The sequence below is a fragment of the Ischnura elegans genome, chromosome 5 (assembly GCF_921293095.1).
Source record: "Ischnura elegans chromosome 5, ioIscEleg1.1, whole genome shotgun sequence".
Taxonomy (NCBI): domain Eukaryota; kingdom Metazoa; phylum Arthropoda; class Insecta; order Odonata; family Coenagrionidae; genus Ischnura; species Ischnura elegans.
Window position 1 is genome coordinate 86,542,598 of NC_060250.1, and position 21,141 is coordinate 86,563,738.

The 21,141-nt window shown below is 39.1% G+C and overlaps 1 protein-coding gene across 1 annotated transcript in view; it reads left to right on the forward strand.

The window, feature by feature from the left end:
* Positions 1 to 20,283, forward strand: part of LOC124159184 (ATP-dependent DNA helicase Q5-like) — a 30,386-nt gene extending 10,103 nt beyond the window's left edge. The window contains exons 10-13 of the mRNA XM_046534813.1: positions 1,528 to 1,771; positions 3,107 to 3,295; positions 14,018 to 14,984; positions 18,519 to 20,283. Coding sequence (XP_046390769.1) covers positions 1,528 to 1,771; positions 3,107 to 3,295; positions 14,018 to 14,984; positions 18,519 to 18,601 — 1,483 coding nt within the window. The 3' untranslated portion in view covers positions 18,602 to 20,283. The remainder of the gene's footprint in view (positions 1 to 1,527; positions 1,772 to 3,106; positions 3,296 to 14,017; positions 14,985 to 18,518) is intronic.
* Positions 20,284 to 21,141: the final 858 nt, after the last annotated feature.

Below are 21,141 nucleotides of genomic sequence, written 5' to 3' on the forward strand. Positions count from 1 at the left end.
GGATAGCGAGATTTGCCATAAATCACCATCGTATTATTCCAACTATTTCCTTGCTTAAATAACGTTAGAAATATGTCGTGTTTAGTATCATTCTTTTTTGAATTACGTGCAAATTACTAATATTTCAATTTAATAAATGTATAATACCAATTGCCAAAATTCATTGCTAGACACCTTTTGGGCTACTAGGTGAATCATAGGCTGAAAAAATTCAGTGGGGTGGGCGAGAATTGGAGAGGCGTGAAACACGTTTCTTTTGTTCTCCTGTAACTCGATATTTTCTTTTGAAGCTAAGGTCTTCGTAATACAATCCCTGCACGAGTTGGGACCTTTTTTTGTTACGGAGAAGAGGAAAGCTTCAGGGTGGGGAGGTGAGTGCTGACTGGAGGGGGATAGCGGATCTTGGGAAATGTGCTAATGTGACTATCCCACAGCACTCAGCTTCTCCCTATGGTATTTCAATCTCCTGGGATAGATTCAAGCTATGTGTCTGTCATTATTAGCCACAAATAACACATTGTAAACATGGTCAGTGCTGATTTACGGGTTCCTCAGCCGCGTTGGTTGTTTTTGGATGACAACAGTTTCGGGAGCCATCCTGCTCCCATCTTCAGGTCGAAGGTGAGAAGTTCTCGTTTTTTTCTACCTTCGACCTGAAGACGGGAGCAGGATGGCTCCCGAATGGGACCGCGATCTTCAAACGATCAATGTGGGAAAACGATACTTCGGGGAACGATGGATATGGGAAAAAATTACATTGTCTTTATGGAACTTTATTTGGGATCAGGAACAGTGAACGATCGATGTAGGAAAATGATCAATTCAGGAACGATAGATCGGGGTTCCACTGTATGAACAATCAAATGGGTGCACCTTTTTGGTGAATCTAACAAAACTCTTTGAATTGCCAGGTTCACTTGTTCGGACTACGCTTATCACTCATACATTAGAGTTTGCTATATGTACTCTCTCCTCAAATTCTCCAATCACTAAATGGGGGGGTTTTCTTCTGTCAGCTAAGTTACTTTGCTGGCTCTCTTATTTGGAAATTTATAATATACTTATTATGAAACATTTATGGAACAGAGTTGTAATTACGATTAAATATATTAATTATTAGAATAAATCATCAAAAATTTATTCAACTGTTTTGTTTTATCATTATTTTTATAAAATTTATCTTTCAACTATGTTCAAATTTTACCTGCATGAAATAAATCCCATTACAGTGTTTTATAAGTATAAGCATGATGCTTTTTCATCAATTGCTTAAAACATTGTAAATATAAAACATATGGACTGGGTGATAATGGGTTTTACATTGAGAATTGAAAGATTTGAACTTCAATGATTCTTTGATGTTCTAATGATCCCTGTAACTATCTCCAGTCATCATGGTCAACGCATAATGGGTTGATATCACCTACTTTGTGCCACTATTTTACTCATTTATGCCTGGTTCAATGTCAACTATTTAGTAATTGGTAGTAATTTCTTTGGAAGTTCAGTGTTCAATTATTTTTTCAGTGAATTTCAAGAATATATGGAAAAATCAGATGAAGATGCAAGTGAAAAAAAAGCAAAAAAGGAGCTATCAGAATTCATAAAAAAACAGTTCTCCACCAGAAGGAAATTAAGTCGAAGTGATTCATCGGACTACATTTCTGATCGCTCATGTGATCCTGATGAAGAAGAGGCAGAAAAAGCAAAGTATGCCAAAGTACGGTCTGCTATAAATACAAAAACCAAAGTTAATGGGCTGACAATAGAGGTGAGAATTTATTAATTTGTTTACAATGCTTGTTTATCAAATGCCAGTTGAAGGAGATACAATAGACTCTCGCTATTACGAAGTTTGTGGGACCGAAAAACCGTAAGTTCGTAATAATGAAGTTTGTATGAATGTTTCTTTTAGGAATTGTTGGAAAAAAACAGTGCGTAATATATGCGATTAAATTTTGTGCAAATATATAAAAGCAAGAAAATTTGTTTCAGTTTCTCAATAGAAGAATGCGGCATGATGCAATTGAGGGTTGATATCTTCCTGAATACAGTAAGTCCTCAATATTCGAACTAGATGCGTTCTGAGGCCTTGTTCATAAGTTGATAAACCTGGCTGCCGAGAGTTGTCCAATAACAGGCAGAAGGGTCTAGTTCCGGGTAGGGTGCAAGGTTGCCAGGTAAGGATGTGAAACGCCTACATCACTTGTAAACAGAAGGGTTTCGTGAAGAAAGGAGCCAGAAGGGACGACGAGCGTGAAGGACCCAAAGGAAGAATCCCTCGTTTAGGAGATTCGTAGAAAGGGCTTGTTTTGGTGGTTCAAGCTTGTTTCGGTGCTTCATATGCATGTGACAACGTTGTATGACTAGGCGAGGGTGTGAGGTGCATTTTGGGGGCAGTGATTGGCAGCAAACTGTGCTGGCGAAGGGTTCTCCGCTCCTTCTTTTGCATGGTCATTGGACAACTCTTGCTGGCCGGACTGTATGCAAGGCATTGAGGAGTATTTTTATCACGCAGAATGCAACACTGCATCACAAATGTGTGCTAACTCACGATTGTGACTAACTGATCTAGCTGGGCGTGCGATGCAGCCGGAGCCAAAAAAATCGCTCTCCGCAGTAAGGAAGAGAACTAACTGTACGTCCAATTTACGAGCGGTTGTGAGTGGGTAACCATGATTCCACAGGAATGAAGCTTATTATATGATATTGTATGTATACTGGAGAAAGAACCTAAATGCCGTTGCTTATTCGTGGAACTTTGTAATAAAGTTCATTTTGTAACTGCTGGGATCGGGACCGAAGTTCATAATTTCGTAATAACAAGAACTTTATAATAACACTGTTCGTATTAACGAGAGTCTACTGTAGCTGGTCCTAGCTTTAGTCCATAGTGTGATGTCATGGCCAAGTCTCATGGAATAATGAAAACAAAGTTATATACAAGTATACATTTATGTGTATCAGTTACGGGCCTTTTGCTAGCCTTAATTACTAATTATATTTATGTATGTGATGGAAATATTGTTTGGAAAACCCTAAGAGAATGTAATTAGTATCTGAAAGCTACTTAGTTTGTAAATTCAATTTTTTTTTTGCTTTTCAGATTCGGGAGACATACTTTGGTCTCCTGTCAGTTTGTCTTAAGAAAAACTTGGAGAGGGCCCAGCTAATGGAGTCTTTGGAAAAACCCATATCTGCTAAAGATGTAGAGGATTGTGCGATAGAAGTTGAATATTCTGCCTTCCGAGGGAGTTCAGCGGTATCCTTGTATAGGCGCTCTTTGGCAAAGAAAGTTAGTCTATATTGTGTGTCATCACTAACATACTTTTATTATTCGAAAGGCCGATATACACCCTGGATGATCACAAGATCATTCACTGGATTATGCAAGCAAAATAGAACATGTTCTAATTTTCGCTGAATGATCATGCCCATGATGGTTCATTTGCGAATTTGTAAATTATACATGGCGAATGATTTCATTCGCGTGATTATGCCCATGATCATACACTGTGTATAGGGGCATGAAGAATAGATTCGTTACACTTTGCCTGGTCTGCATGATCACAGATTACTGATCTGCTTACAGATTGCATGTTCTGCATGTATGAATAGTGGGTGCAGCCACCTCACGCCTAAAGGATTTTATTGATACAGGAGAACTTCTATGTATGCAATGAAATTCAAGGGACCCTAAAATTAGCTAGTTCATTAATGTGAAGTTCATTATTGCAAAGCTGAATCATTTAACCAAATTTTCTAATAATTCATACCTTTTAACTAGAGATTGGTCGAATAGCAGATTTCTCGAACGCGAATATTGCATTGGAATAACAAAGCATTGCTCGAATATTCAAATATCTCGAATTTCGAATACCTCGCGTACTAGAATTGTGCAAGGCTTATTGAACGTACGTTTTTTCTTCTGTTTCACTTGATGAATGTATAAATAAAAAGTTATATACAGTGGGACCCCGATCTATTGTTCCCGCATTGATCGTTTTCCTGCATTCACCGTTCGCCATTCCTGGTCCCAAATGAAGTTCCATAAAGACAATTTAATTTTCTGTCGCATCTACCATTCCCCAAAGTATCTTTTTCCCGCATTGATCGTTTTAAGATCGCGGTCCCGTCTTATAATTTTCCTGCATCCATCGTTTGACGAAAATGAGACTAAGTGTTTACAATGTGTTATTTGTGGCTAATGGCGACAGGCACATAGTTAGAATCTTTCCCTGGATATTGAAGTGCCATAGGGAGAAGCTGAGTGCCGTGGGATAGTAACATTAGTGCATTTCCCAAGATCCACTATCCCCCTTCATGCAGCACTCGCCTCCCCCCTCTGGTGCTTTCCTCTTCTCCGAAATCAAACAAAAGGTCCCAGCTCGCGCAGGGATTGTATTACGAAGACCTTAGCTTCGAAAGAAGTATTATCAAGTTACACGAGAACAAAAGAAACCTTTTTCACGCCTCCCCCTTTCTTGTCTGCTGACCTTTTCAGCCTACACACTTCGAAGTTCCTTGTTTCTGGAGGTCAACTGCTGCATGAGTCACCTATTAGCCTAAAGGGTGTCTAACAATGACTTTCGGCAATTGGTTTTCTACTTTTATTAGATTGAAATATTAGTAAGGCGCGCGTAATAGGGTGGTTTCATATTATTTTTTTATTGCCTAAATCGAAAGATTATTACTCCTGGAGTACGTATTTCACGCTTTTAGATTTTTAAATGACGATATCTATTTTTTGCAATTAAATGAAAAGTGACAATTTTCAAGCGCGCAAAAAGCGATGGCTAAGTATGAATGCTGGGAAAACTCCGTGTGATGTCGTTCTGGTTCCCGCTGCAGCAAGTGAGGTGACCTTGGAGCGAGGCTTTGTGCGCTGATACGACGCAGGATGCTAGCAGGTACCAGAGTACCCTGCTAGCTGGTAGCTCTTGGCTTAAATAAGGATTGTTAATACCTTATCAAACGAAGAAAACTTTCTGACCTTAGCCAGTTTTAATTGGTGATTATTAAGCCATGTTTCCCTGAGCTCTGTGTCTCATGCATGCATTGGTAATCTCAGATGATGTAAAACTCCTATCTACTTGTATAGAAACTAAGTCCTTGTGATGTCACGTGGGGTAGCATCGCATGGGTGCCAATCTGGCCTTTTTCAAATGAGGATAAAATTGACCATTGACATTCGTCTAACCCGGTATTTCTAAAACAGAATAATCTCTATTATATACAGCCCTTGAGGTAACTGACTCACTCATGGATACAAATTCCCGACCACTTCCAGAAGTGCTGGAGAGCTGAAATTTGGCACGCGTGCGGGGAACCCGAAATGATCCGGAGGAAAAATCCGAAAACCGGAAGTTTCCGCCACGTGTCGTCGCCAGGACGACAAAATGGCCGAAATCGGGCTTTTTCCGGGGACCGTCTTTCGGTTTTTATTTTACTGCGCGCGAACCGTTCGTGCCACATGGATGTTTAATGCATTTTTCAAAAGCTGATAAACGTGGGCACGTAATTACGTAATGTTGTTAATTTCTTTTCAAGAATATTGCAGCCAAAATGGCGTCCAAAAATTCGTTTTTCTATTAAAATTTCATAACTTCCGCTCCCTTCGACTTAATTTAAGGTATAGGATAACGAAAATGATTATTATATATGCTCATAACATAGTCTACGAAATGTAGGTAACGTTTTTCTTTCATCGTCCTTGGTTACTGAGAATAAAATTAAAATATTCCGAAAATCACCGAAAATTACGGTTTTCAAAAGATTAACACAAGGTTTTGTCAATTTTAACTCAACCGATTTCTTTCAAACTTTGTAGTTACATACAGCTTTGCATTGTCTTTCAGAAAACATAAACATTTTAATAATTATTTAATGGATTTAACCGCGAAAAAATAAAAATGGCGGGCACTGCTAACATTTTTCAGGGACTGGTCAACGACGAACGGCGAAGCCGTTCCGAGGAATGAGTAGGGCGCTTCCCTACCCCCTGGCCGGCGAAGCCGGCCCCTAGCCGAGGTGAGATCATTCGAATTAAAATTCTTCGAACGACCACAAATGTAGACGGCGAAGCCGGAACCGGGGTTTTTAAGGGGCGGAGCCCCTTAACGAGCGCGCGGAGCGCAGCGAGTTTGTATATTATGAATACACTAATGGCGGGTAACGAATCGCAATCAATGCCTTTCGTTTTCTTTGATGAAGGAAACTACCCTATTAAAAAAAGAATGATTCCAGGCATGACGTATTTCTGACGTTATTCTAGTATTTTAAGCAAAGAAATAATTGGAGTTATACGATGGTGATTTCTTGCAAATCTCATTATCCTCGCAGCTGAGCTTCTCGGCAGTTGATGTGGCATTTTTTCGAAAACAGGATATCAGGTTACAATTTACGAATTATGCTGTAAGTCTCACCTGTCGGAGTTGCTATATGCTGAGTGATATATTCTCAGGATATTTTGTTGTAAGTGTATTGATGTATTTAGCCACGGGCCCGCGCAAATGCCATTTTTTTACTATTATTTTAATGAAAATTTCTATCCATTATTAATTTTTACGCATCATTGTGGAGCCTTCGTTTGGCATAAAGAAACAAAACTGACGTCAGGGGAAGCCCGCATTCTTGTAGTCTTCGAATCCATGATAATCTTTCCGATGAGTGGAACGGCGTGGGAGCAGTCGCTCAATGCGTAATGGAAGGTAGCCCAAAAGTCGATATTTTTTCTGCCATTTTAATTTTTTATAGGGGTTTCGTGGGGGAAATCGGGGTTTTTCGGATTTTTTCCCCCAATCGGTTCCCCACGTCGTACAATATCTTTTCACCACTCTAATTCGTGAATTTGACATAGTTAGTCAACTTGCCTAAAACAGCACTGCGTGCACTAAAAGACTAGAGTCCTCTATGTTGTTTCCGAGTTAACTACCAACTGGATGACGTGCGTGCAACAGTGTATGATGTGAAATTCAAAGTATTGGAGGTATTCGAGATCGTACTTTTAGTATAATTATTCGAGATCGTACTTTTAGCATAATTATTCGAGATCTCTAATATCGAATACTTTCCAGTATTCGATTATTCGCGGATACTATTCGTACATCTCTACTTGTGTTTTGCCTGAAAATGATTCAGTAGTGGTGAGGTGGATTTTGCACTTCCTCGCAAAAGTTTCAGGCCACAGTTCAGTGGGGCTGCCAGGAATTCCGCTCGGGGGAGTCGAAAACCAAAGGGAACATTTTTGAAAAACAGGGTACTAAGTGAAGAGTTTTAAACTAATTTTAACTCTTTCACTGCTATTCAATCTTCAAAAACCTTCTCCTCACATGTGGTGAAAATGTAAAATTCAATTCGTGGGGCCATGGAGCAGGTACTTCCAGGATGGGCGTGGTACACCCTCCAAAGGGTTGCAAATATGGGACCCTTTCCTCGACGAGCTCACCTCCCTGGCCCGTCTCTTGGACCTCTGAGTGGGGGGCCTCTCTCCCCAAAAGTGACTGGTCTGCAACTTGCCTAAAACAGCACTCCGTGCACTAAACGACTAGAGTCCTCTGTGTTGTTTCCGAGGGTCAAAGAGAGGGGCCAGCGAGGGTGAGCTCGTCGAGGAAAGGGTCCCGGATTAGCAACCCTTTGGAGTGCTTTGGCAAAAGTGCTGAGCGCATAGCAGGGAGGAAGAAAAAGTACGTTCACAGCAGCCTACCGTGCGAATGTACCAGGTACGTTCACAGCAGTGAAAGGGTTAATACTTTTCATAACCAAAAAAACTTCACATGGCAAATCTTGTAAATTCTTGATTTTTCATTATTTTTTTTTTTTAATGAAGCGAAGTAATTGTATTTTCATATTTTGGGGAGGTAGGGAGGGCTGTCCGGACCCTCCAGATCTCCCCACACGCTACGCCACAGCCACAGTGAACGCACATGGCACGCGTTGAGCTCTCCTTATCTCAATAAAAATGTTTCCACGCAATGAAATATATTTTTATCAATATATCATTAAATTAAATTGCAACTGCGCAATAATTGACAGTGTTTAGAACAACATTGATTTCACATGCGACGAGGTGCGGGAACAGAACGAGACAACCGCCCAGCGATCTCGAGAGATGATGAATCTGATGCGGTGCTAAATAGCCTTGAGTTTAGATAACGGGGGAAATGAGCTCTCCGGCCTCTATAGTTAGGCGATTCAAAAGGGGTTCTCAAAGGGCTGTAAAATTTACACCACTTGTCAGAGGAATAAGCAAAAAAAACACTTCACCAGAATGCGTTCCTGTAGCCGTTTACAAGAATTACTTCCATGCCAGGGACTACTACAGGCACAAGCACACACCCCACACACCTTTGCAAGGCTGTCGGACCTCACTAAGGTGACCATGGGTTGTAACCTGAGTTCCTTAGTAGACCTGGGTTGTCTCTCCTGAGGATGCCAGGTTATTAAACACTCACACTTCTGTGGTGGTTTACGGAAATGTTACTTCCCCGCGAGGGCCTACAGCCTCCACCTTTCCCCAATACTCGCGCTCACTGAGTCCTCTTTCCACTCCCTCCCTCCCGATGTTATTTCTCCCCTCCCCCCTGTCCTACGGCCATTGGTGTCCTGTCCATCTATGTTTTCCAATATCCGACATCCCCCCTCTTCTTCATACTTACTTTTTATGTCCTCTTCTGAATACTTACTTGTGCTATCCAATACTAGAATGCTCTAGTAGTATAATTTAATACCTTGTTTAATTTTTAAAATTGGTGGTAAAAAGCTGGAAAGCAATTGTTATCAGATTTGCTTTGAGTTGAATTTTACAATACTGATAGTATAAATAGTGGCCAGAGCTGGGCGAAATATTGGCCAAGGAGTATTTGAAAGTCAAAATACCACTCCAAATGTATTTGAAATACAAAATACATTTGTATGGAAACTAAGAGGTCTTAAAAAAATATAACCTGCCTTGGAACATTATGGATAGTTGCAAACATGAAGAAAACGATTGTAATGATGACACTTAAATAAATAACTAGAAAAAGGACATTTGCCAGACATTTCAGGGAGAGAATGGACTGCTGTCTTCTTTTTACGCAATCTTCAGCGAGGAAAGGAGGGTTGGGCGGAGGTGAGGGGGTAAAGGTCAGATCAGAATGGTGAAAGGATGATTGCAGCAGATTAAGTGGGGTCTGCTATAAAATAGCTGTAAAAATTCCCCAATTCCGTAGAAGTGTTAACTAATGAGTCCTAGGGGGAAGGATTTGCCCCTCTTCAAGGTGGCCAAGGCCACCGTCTTTGATGCTCAGTTGGGAAAGGGAATAAGCACCCTTACTGTTCGACGGAAAAAATAATCATGTGAATCAGGGTTGGTTATGAGAAGTAAAAAATGGAAGCATATTTTGGATGGACTTGGTACATCTTTAGATTTTCTTCCGGACTTGGCCTTGGACTTGGCTATTTCTGTTCCTTTATGGCCCTGAGGTTGCACCTTAGCCCTGAGGACAAAATCAGTTGACTTCCGAGTTCATATGTTCAGTTGCTCATAAAGTAATCGCTGAAGCATGATGTTACAGTGGTGTTATCAAAGCTACATCAAAAGTATTGTAAAAATTTATTTTTTATTTTAGAATGAGAAAATACCAAAAATCTGTATTTGAAATACAAGACACATTCAGGTCATCTGTTTGAAATACAAATTACAAATGTATATCAAATAAATTTAATGAAAGAAGCAGTTACTTTGTGGAGATCCATTTTAAGATATGAAGTGATACTACTTTGCACTTTTCCGTATAAAACTTTATTTCACCTGAGTCAACATGTTTCATTGCAGTGCAGCATTATCCAGACTTACAAAAAGTTAGCCAAGCCAAAATAAATGGTCTGGTACAAGTTTGCTCACTCACAAAAAAATGAGAAGGTGGAGGTGGAAGGATAAAGTTATCCTATTCCTTGGTTTTTAAGGGTTGGGAAGAGGGTTGATGGTAATAGTGTGGGAAGGTTTGGGAATTTTGAACTGACTGTTGGTCTGAGGTGAGTAGGGGAGAGGGGGATGGTGACTGTCTTCAGTTGCTCGGAGGATTTTTTTCCTAATTAGCTGAGGGAGGTCAAGGAGCAGGGAATGGGAGGGAAGTACATAGTCACTAGAGTTATTTTCTTTCCTGCTAAGGGCCAAAATGATGCACAATCGTTCCAAAATGTCCATTTTTGTCCCCTATTTTATCCAGTGTAGCATTTCTGGGATGAAATCAGCCTGGTGTCCATCTTCTAGGAGTTGAGCTGCAAACTGGGATTTCCCATCCTTCTTTCCAAAATCCCTCTTATGCTCTTCTGTTCCAACCTTCAAACTTCTCCCCTTCTGTCCAATGTTAGATGCCATGCAATCTCCACACTTAAGCCTATAAATTCCACTTTGCTCCTTGATATAAACTGCGACTTTTACACTGGGAATCAAATATTTTAAGTTCTTTCTATTGTGGAAGGCTGGTTTGGCACCAAGATGATTTAGAAATTTACTTCTTCTTAGGGAAACATTGCCAATGTTATTTATTTTCCGCCAGCATTGAGTTTTCACTGGTTCAGATGAATAAATCTGCCTTAGGGAAATTTCTTTTTCTTTACCGTGTTATCTATCATAGCCTCTATGAAACCATTAGCTCTGGCTATATATTTAATGACTCGCACGCTCCGCGCGCTCGTTAAGGGGCTCCGCCCCTTAAAACCCCGGTTCCGGCTTCGCCGTCTACATTTGTGGTCGTTCGAAGACTTTTGAAGTTCGAATAATCTCAACACGGCTAGGGGCCGGCTTCGCCGGCCAGGGGGTAGGGAGGTGCCCCACTCATTCCTCGGAACGGCTTCGCCGTTCCTCGCTGAAGGGCGGCTTCGCCGCCTGGGGGTTTAGTGTGCCAGAGGGCGAGGGCATTTCGGAACTGTTTCACCGTCATTCGTTTAAGGGGCGGCTTCGCCGCCCAGAGGTGGGGGGAGTCCACAGCGGTTGCGCCGCTTGAACATCGGGGCGGCTACGCCGCCCGGGGGTTGCTGAAGCTCCCCCTCGCCTACGCCAGTTCCTCGTTGTGGCGCGGCTTCGCCGCCTTGGGGTTGAGGAGCCCCCCGCGGCTGCTCCGCCTAGCCCTTATAAATGGTCTTCCCCACCGAGAGGGGTGCCCAGGGGGATTCGGGGATTTTAATGTGTTATGCATGCGGTGACCAAAAGTGCACAGTGATCATGTAGCGATGATTGTAAAAGGTAGTGCAATGCGGATTAATAGTGGCGACAAGTACCCATAAAAGAAGACTTAATGGCAAGTTTTTCATTTTTTTTTCGGGGGGTTCCTACGGAATACCGGGGGTTTTATACTTGTGTTAAACCAGTGGTCACTAAAAGTTCTCATAAATTCCGTGCCAATAAGTCCTAGGGGACCGGAAGAGTGGTCTTACGATTCTTTTCCCTGGAGAGGCTATTTATTAGAAATTTTTTGGGAGGTTTCACGGGGTTATCGGGGGTTTTAATAAGTGGTAGGGGCACCGGTTAAATTGTGTCGAAAACTATACGGAAAGGCGAGTTTAAATTTGTTTTATTTTTTTTCGGCGATGTTCCAGGAGGTAATCGGGGGTGTTCTGGTAATTTTTTCCGTATGGTTTACGGTGGCTCGCCCTCACCAAATATTCCGGATCTAGAGCTCAGAGGGGACGGGTAGTGCGGCGTAATGTTTGCGAGAAGTTCCCAAATAGGAGACTAAATGACACATTTTACATTTGGGGGGGATTTCACGGGGATACCGGGGGTTTAAATGTGTGTACTCCTGGCGGTCACCATCCATTCACATAAATTTCGGGGGGATGAGTCGTTGGGGGCGGTGGAATAGTCACGAAAAGTACCGAAAAAGTAGACTTATTTGAAAATTTTATCTTTTGGGGGGGGGGTGTATGTGGGTTTACCGGGGGTTTATAGGTTTTTACTGCCAGCGGTCATCAATCGTCCACATCAATTCCGTAGCGATGAATGGTAAGGATTGGAAAAGCGGCGGAATTGTGACGAAAGGTACCCGACAAGGCTACTTATATGCTAATTTTAATTTTTTAGGGGGTTTTGGGGGGTTAAAAGATGACGGTACTATATGGTCACATTCATTTACTGTCATGTCTAAAAGAATTGTGCCCTATGACATCCATATTTCGAAAGTAATACAATAAAAAGCAAACCAGTCCCTGAAAAATGTTAGCAGTGCCCGCCATTTTTATTTTTTCGCGGTTAGATCCATTAAACTTTTATTAAAATGTTTATGTTTTCTGAAAGACAATGCATAGCTGTATGTAACTACAAAGTTTGAAAGAAATCGGTCGAGTTAAAATTGACAAAACCTTGTGTTAATCTTTTGAAAATCGTAATTTTCGGTGATTTTCGGAATATTTTAATTTTATTCTCAGTAACCAAGGACGATGAAAGAAAAACGTTACCTACATTTCGTAGACTATGTTATGAGCATATATAATAATCATTTTCAATATCCTACACCTGTAATTACGACTAGGGGAGCGGAAGTTATGAAATATTTTTCGAAAACCCAATTTTTGGACGCCATTTTGGCAGCAAATTTCTTAAAAAGAAACTTATGACATAACATAATTACGTTACTACATTTACCAGCTTTCAAAAAATGCATTAACGATCCGTGTGGCATGCACGGTTCGCGCGCAGTAAAATAAAAACCGGAAGACGGTCCCCGGAAAAAGCGCGATTTCGGCCATTTTGTCGTTCTAGCGACGACACGTGGCGGAAACTTCCGGTTTTCGGATTTTTTCTCCGAATCATTTCGGGTTCCCCGCACGCGTGCCAAATTTCAGCTCTCCAGCACTTCTAGAAGTGGTCGGGAATTTGTATCCATCAGTGAGTCAGTCACCACGAGGGCTGTATATAGATAGGATACATAGGTAACTCCTTACCGTAAACCTAATTTGTAAGGGAAATGAAAACAGCTCTGTGGACCATGTTGTGGAAGGCTGCTAGCATCTGATTAGGAGGATGTTTTGAATTGGCATGGACAACATAATCAGGTTTCCACCAAACGTGTTTTTCCCATTCTGAATGGATATTGTTAAATCAAGGAAATTTAATCTATCGTTGTCTTGGAATTCCACCGTAAGCTTAATGCTTTCATTTAGGGTATATAACATTTTTTAAAAAGAAAATTTAGGGTATTTAACATTTTTAAATAAAGAATGTTTGTAAATTACCAGAAAGACCTTATAATCATCTAGTAGGTCATTATAGTTACATGTTCTTGCTCTGACTTCTAGTTGTAATGAGTTTCTGAGGCATTTTTTTGTATTTATTTACCCTCTTTGTATTGGACTTCCGCTATAAATGAATCCCTTCCAACTGTGCATGTGATATTCTCAAGTCCACCCTGTTAATTAGGTAGCAGTTTTACCAATAATCAGATGACTGAGGAGGTGCCCAGGTGGTCCAGAGGGTAGAGCGTTGAGCCATTGATGAAAGAATTCTGAGTCCCAATACTGTGCGAAGCCCTCAGACATCCTTAAAAAAATTCTCTTAGTGCGAGATTCAGTCAGAGAAAATTCACTTGCATGTGGTTTAGTTTGGGGTGAGCTCTACCTCACTGATATCCAACCCTCAGGTTGAATCGCCAATTGAGTGAACCCAGAATGGCATAAGAGGTTAATCTGGCCTTGTTGTATCTTCAGTCCTTCCTTAACCTATTTAAGCAATGCATGTTTGATGAAGGTGAGTATACTTGTGTATCAGTTCATAACAACATTTAAGGGAATGCTCTACACATTTACTTCGTATTTGCTCTCCCACTTGATCCGCAACTACCCATCTTGTTACCTATGTCACCATTTTTGCCTCCCTTGTCTCTCCTGCTGTCATCACCATCCTCCATCTAATCACTCCTGTCACTGCACCTCTAACCAAGGCTAGATCCCTTTCTGACCACCTCAATAACCCATGTACATAATGTCCTGTTTTCATATAATGAGTGTATCAATCCTTTATTGGTATTTTTTTCAGATGGCTGTAATTAAAAAGTGCACTGAGTCATTGGATTTATGCCAGGAGTTGAAGGATTATGAGCCCAAAAAGAAAGAAACTCTTCTCTCTGCTCTTGAGGAAGAAAAAAGTGGTAGAAGTTCAGTGTCTGGCCTTGACTCATGGTTATCATCTGCTCCACATGGTGGCTCCAAAGGACTTAGGAAGGAGAGTTCTAAAGGCCGTAATGATGGAGAAAGTGCTAAAGAGGGAGAAAAATCAGAAAAGTCATCCAAAGGCAGCAAAGTTAAGGGACATTGTGATGTGTTCAAAACAGCTAGAGAAATTGAAATGTCGTCTGCGGCAAATCCAGATGTTGGTAAAAGGGGTAAGAAAAGGACCAGTGATTCAAAACCAGCTGATGAATCTGTGGCTAAGAAAAGTTGCATTAGTGAAAGTGGTTCCAAAAGTGACTCCCACAGTGGTAAGAGTTCTCATGATGATGAGAAATCTCTTTTGGGGGAAACGTGTCCACCAAAAAGTGACAGTTCATTTGTTTCGTCCAACCATAAAAGACGAATTGCTCATAAGTCTAAGGCAGATAAGTTATCGGAATCGGCCAAAGAAGTAGAAAAGAGTCCAGTGCCTGAGAGCACCCCTAAAGACACCAGGACTTTGATGGAGGAGTGTAACGATTCATCAAGTTGTGTCCCTGAAGTGGTTAATGTTATTTCTGAGACAGAGCCACATGAAGAAAATCCTCCATTAGAAGAGAATCCTCCCGCAGAAAAGATGGCTGTGGTGGAAGATAATTCAGCAGTGAGTAGCAGCAAGGTACACCCAAGTAAAGCAGCAGAGAGTAATTCAAATAAAAAGAAGGTTGCTGACTGGGTGGTTAAGTACCTGATGCCATTTTATACTCAACAGAAAATTTCATCACGGGATCTCTTCAAACTACTAGCCAGAAAAATGTCTCATCATGTTCTTCTCTGCACAGATGCAATATCTGGTGAGCTTATTTTAATTATTGCATTCTAAACTTAGCTTAATCTAATTATGTGTATATTGTCCTGAAATTCCAACGCATTTGTGGAAACATCATACAGTAGACTCTCGTTATTACGAAGATCACAGGACCAAAAAATCAGAGGTTCGTAATAACGAATTTCGTATCGTAACGTTTCTTTTTGGAATCTTTAGATCGTAAAGCTATGCAAGGCATTGAGAAGTGCGGTTATCCTGCAGAATGCAACACTGCATCACAATCGTGCGCTACCTCACGATTGTAACGAACTGATCTAGCTTGCAACGTTGCCGGAGCCGAAAAAAATCGCTGTTCGCCGGAAGAAAGAATGGGCGAAATGCTGAACAATTCCTAACTTCACACCAGATTAAATGATTATTTGTTCAGATTATGCCCAAAGTGAGAGTTCCTCTACGCCACGTCGTGTTGCATTGGCAAACTTCAAATGCGCCAAATTTGAAATTTCGGCCGCCCTCAAACTTTTCGAATCTCTGAGAGTTTGTAAATCATGTATTCGTAAGAAGAGGACTTAATTTATGTCCAATTTACGAACAGTAATGAGTGGGTCACCATGATTCCACACGAATGAAGCATATCATATGATGTTGCGTGCATACTTAAGTATCTCCTACTGAAGAAAGAACCGTAATTTATGCTTGAATTGGAATCAAGTTCTTTTTGTAGCCGGCGGGACTGGGACTGAGGTTCATAATTTGGTAATAACGAAAATTTCATGATTACCTTTCTTTTACCATTGATTGGATAGGCCATTTCGTCAGGACCAACTATTTTCTTCGTAATAAGGTTGTTTGTTATAACAAGAGTCTACTGTATATTAAAATGAGCCAGCTGAAAGACATTGTGTGTTGTACTTCACCCTTTCAAGACGGTGGAGTTCTCGCCTCAGCGTAACTGCTGTACTGAACCCCAAAAGACTCTTCCATCCCCTCCGTATGGAACATTTTTGCAGGACATTTGTTAAGAAGGGTCTTGCTGATAATCACGCACTCTCAGCACCAACCTTTTTCGACCTGTCCTAGCGGGGACTTTGCATTATCTCGGGCTCCAAGGGTAGTTGGGCTCCCTTCTTTCAGGGTTTATAACCCTACCAGCAGCATTGGTTAGCAGTCAGTCATGCTTCGTTTATATGAATTAGCTATATGGATAATTGTTTCTTACACATAAATTGCAGACTTTGAATTGAATTCGTTTCATCCTGAGAATTGTAAAATTTTGAACGAAGCTGTACCGTCAATATTAACGCATTTGATGCCTCAACAGTTACCATGTTTATTTTTATACTGAAATCGAGATACAAGTTAATATTTATTGTAGAATTTTGTTTTAAAATTGTAAACGCTGCTCAAAAGAATTCAATTCTTAGTTTATATTTTTTGAGAAAAGAACAAATATTTATTTCGAAAACTGATTGAATGAGCAATTGAATGACCATGGTCCCTTACCACAAAGAGGAGTAATATGAGATGATGGGCCCGGGTATCTGCTCCTGGATTTCGAGGGTATGGCCTAAGTCCTGCTTTGTAGGGTCCCGAAACTAAGACTGCAAACCCATTACCGTCATAAATGGGGAGAGCAAGGAAACGTATATATTTGGCATTCATTCACCTGCATAAGATAATCTCCGATGAAAATTTGCTGCTTTCGTCTACCGGGTCAAGAAATTTCCTGCCACATATTTTTGTCATTTGTAGGGAAAGGATTAATGCTTGGTTAGTGTTTATATTTAGTATAATCAAGTTCCATTATTGTAATATTACTTTTGACAATGGCCAATACAACTTGATATAGGGTGATGAAATTTTCAGACAATAAGTGGTGCAGTGTTTAAAAATAATCCATTGCTTAAGTGAGTTGAGCCATATCAGTATGGTTTGGGCCTGAGTAAAATTATTGGATATTATGGGATTGAAGAATATTATGTTTTGAGAAATTGGGAGAAAGAATTTTGTGGTAGCTAAACCAAATTCATAGCACACTCATATTGTTGGGCTACCAGATGAGCAGATTTGATTTGGTGGGCAATTGTTGAGGGTTTGTGCAGTGGAGGTATTGATTTGTCTTTTATCATGAACAAATGGTGACTAAGCATTTTGTTAGAATTTTTTTAGATTGCAAGAAGAAAAAAAACTAATAAAGTAACAAAAAGAGAGATCATAGATTAAAATCATGGGAGAATTTCCAAAATAAATGAAAAACCGAAGTAACAGAGGAATTATTATTATTAATATAAATAATCATTAACTGATTAATAATTAGAACTAAGGACAAAATTCCACTTACTGCAAAATCAAAGAATTCTGAGTATCTAATTAATTCCACAAAAGAAATAAAACTTGTAAAGTACTAACTCTGTAGGAGATATGAGATCAAAACAAATGCACTTTCAGGGCACTGTTTTTAATATTTTCATCTTTTTCCAACTCATGCTATCCCAGTGAGAAATGGGTGGTGGAACCCACGTGGAGAATTAACGTGGATACCACGTGTTTTTGGTCGTGGAATCAACGTGGAACCCACGTGGAAATTTGGTGGAAAAATTAAAACAGCAGTAGGTGCTGTCCTAAAACCATTAAAACCTCAACCACTCTATATCTAAACCTTCTATATATGTGTCTACGATTTTTCATGTGCTCTCATGGCTGCCTTTCCACGAATTATATAAAAATAGAATGTGCGATACATTTTCACATAACTAGCGTGGTTTCAGGATGATAAATGACGCAATGTCAGCAGAGAGTTAAGTTCCACAAATTAAAAATTCTGTTTAACATTTTATGATAATCACCACAAATCCACTTGAAATCAACGTGGATTCCATGTGGGTCCAACCACTCAATATCCACCACCACCAAATATCCACCACTCAACGTGGATTCCACCACCCATTTCTCACTGGGTGTTCTGGAAGATATTTTAATGTGTTGTTTGACCAATTGCCGCTAAGGGAGCTAGAGAGCCCAAAACAGATGGGAAACTGCAGGAAGCTTATGGTATGCAAGAGTTGGGAATTTTGAAATTACCTGTAAATACATTGTATTAGTTACATATATTTTGAACTCTGTTGAAATTGGGTCATAAAATTAATTATGGTCAAGATAAAATTATGGTCCACTGCTCACATTTAATATATCATTCTTGTGTCAGTCCTTCCGGTTGAAGAAAGAAATTTGTTTCAAGCCATCATTTATCTTATGCTATTATTTTTATTTTAAAAGTTAGGGAGCTCGAAAATAAAGGTTTCTATTCTGAAATGGCAGTTACATGTCGTCAGAGATTTATCCCTCTAACAAGTCTTGTAAGTCTATTGGTAGCATATCAACATCAAATGTTGGATACAGTGCAATCTGTTGTTGAATTTGGCCTAAATATTTTCTAATGATCATCTATAAACTACCCTTTCATTAATCAGGTCCATGCGAGTAAATCATTCATACTGTATTATTGAAGGCAGTTCTATAAAATCAGTTTATGATGTGGTATTTTTTTATCTCTTCACAGATGAGAGTGTTGTCAAGAAAAGAATTAAGGAATTTTTCAAGAATCATGAAACTGTCACATCTGAAGCTGATATTACCTTTTAGCTACTGTATTTATCATGAGAGCCTCATAATGGAATGATATCGAGTGTGTTTAATATTTGAAAATATAACATTATAGATGTTATGTATTTGTTTGTGACTACATAGTTTTCACCCTTTGTTGGGATGATTACCCTGTAAAAATGTGTTTTAAATATCCTGTCCAGAAAATATCTCTTATCATTAGTGAAGGCATGTTAGGTTATGTCTTCAATGACAGTTTTATCATTATATTTGCGCCTCTAGTCTTATCATGTATGGAAAACCTCATATTTTTCACTCTTGAAGTAATTCTGACTTTTTGAAGCATTTCATTTTTTCATTAGCTTTTCTCGCAGCTGGCTTACTTTTATCTTTTTTAAAGAATAAACAACTTTAAACGAAATTTTTTCTTCAAACAATAAATTGAACCTGTTCAGGGATCTTTTTATTCCTCCATTCATATATATATTGTGTTGAAGGATTTCTCAGAAATATTTTCTTCGGCTTTAGAAAATCATGTATTTGCTTGTGATCAATGCATTTTCTTTCTATTTTTTGACCAGTGGTTATCAAAACATATATTGTAGGGAATTCTTCTATCTCAATGGCTGAAGTTTAGTTTAATGCCCGGTATTAAACATTAAACTCCAATTCATAGGTATGCCTCAAAGCTATTTTAATTGTATAGATGAGCATTTAAAATTATATTACGCAGACAATGAGTAATACACCTATTTTTCATAGGAGGAAAATGGTATTGCTATCATTTTGTCTTTTGGAGTTTTCAGTCAAAAAGCACATTAATAGTTCTTCTTGATGAATTGTGTCTTCCAGTTAGCGCTGATATTTTCAAAGTAAAATGTCCTTTGTCCAACTCTGGGAGTTCCTTATCTTATTTTTTGCTTAGGTTCTTGTCCTTTATAAGCAATAGCCTGTTTATTTGCCTTAACTTTTGTTGAAATCCTTTGATGGAAATTATTTTATATATGAGCTACCTATGTAATATAAGATGAAGACAATACAAGAAAATGATGCAAGTACAAATGACATAATCATTGAGGAAAATTAAAATGCTTTATTTAGCCTTTATACAGCATGATTCTGATTCGGAATATTACTCATTCACTGGAAGGTATGTTACTATTTTCATATTTTCTGTCTGTTCTGGATATTCCCTCATTCTATGAGTTAGTTTTTCCTGCTTTTTGGTTACCAAATAATAATAATGAATGCTTCAATTTTTTAGTGCCTTATAATTTTCTCTGGACTCATTACCACTTGGTGGTAATAAACATCACAAAAAAATTTTAGTTGATTTTGTAATACTCAATTACTATTATTTTATTATTCGTTAATTAAATTGGGTATCATACCTGTTCAAGAATTTTTTATCATGATAGTAGTTCGACTACATACTTAAAAAAATGTAACTGCTTGTTTGACCTATCATGCCCACTAGCTAATCTCTACTTGTTGCATGTGTATTTTTGTTGATGTACTACCTCTTTTTCTTTCTTAATTCAGAAAATAAAAATAAGGTCTTATATAGTCAGCACATATTTTCCTTTGGCTAATGGATAGTCTGTGATTTTAAAAGATGTTATCACCGATGAGGAGAGATGAACAGTCTGCTTGCCTTTTTATGTACAGGTTGGAGCAATTTAAAAATAAATTGGCAAAGCCATTCTATTTTCTGTATAGAATTAATATATTTATTGGATACTTTTTACTATTTTCCCTCATTTTGGAAATAAATGGGATTCTCAGCTAGCTGTTGGCACTCAATTTGTTGTACTTTTTTTTACCAAGAAAGAGCTGTTATCAGCTTTGTAAAATGTCTGGGCTGGAGGATTACAAGACAGGTGGACCGACAGAGAATAAAAACAGTTAGCAAGTGGTAAATTAATTCCTTGCTGAGAGAAAACTATTAGAAAAAAATATGAATATGTAACAAAAGCAGAGCTTACTCAGGCATGATAACTTCATACAAAATATTATTGAAGGAAAAATTACAACCCAAAAACTTCGTGCATAAAAGTAGTTAATCTGGGCCAAGTCAGTTGTTTCAGTGATGTCAATTATCATTGATGGAATGATATTTGGCCCATCACTAGCCTTTCCTGGTATTCTACTTCAATTAAAAGGGTTGCCCTTGTTGCTGCAGCCATGAATCGAACTTAATCCTATCTTCAGCCCATCTCTTCAAGCAACTGTAAGAGTTGCATCCTATTTCCACTGCAAATATTTTTACGCACCAAGTTCTTTGTTGTACTCTGTTTTTTCCTATGAGTTTTCCTTCAATAACTTTATGCATGAAGCTATCAAGCCTGAGTAAGGGTCCAATGAGCTTTGCTTTTATTTTAATTATTTTCCTATAGTTCTCTTGAGTGAGACTATCACCAACAGTTGAGCGTCTATTACTACATTTGCCAATCAGGACTGATGCCAGTCACTATCCGAGTCTATATATTTTAAACAAAATTCCATAATTTGTCACTAAATCCCATAATTGAAAAAAATCATGATTGTCAGAGGTGTTGTATATGATGGAGAATTTCATT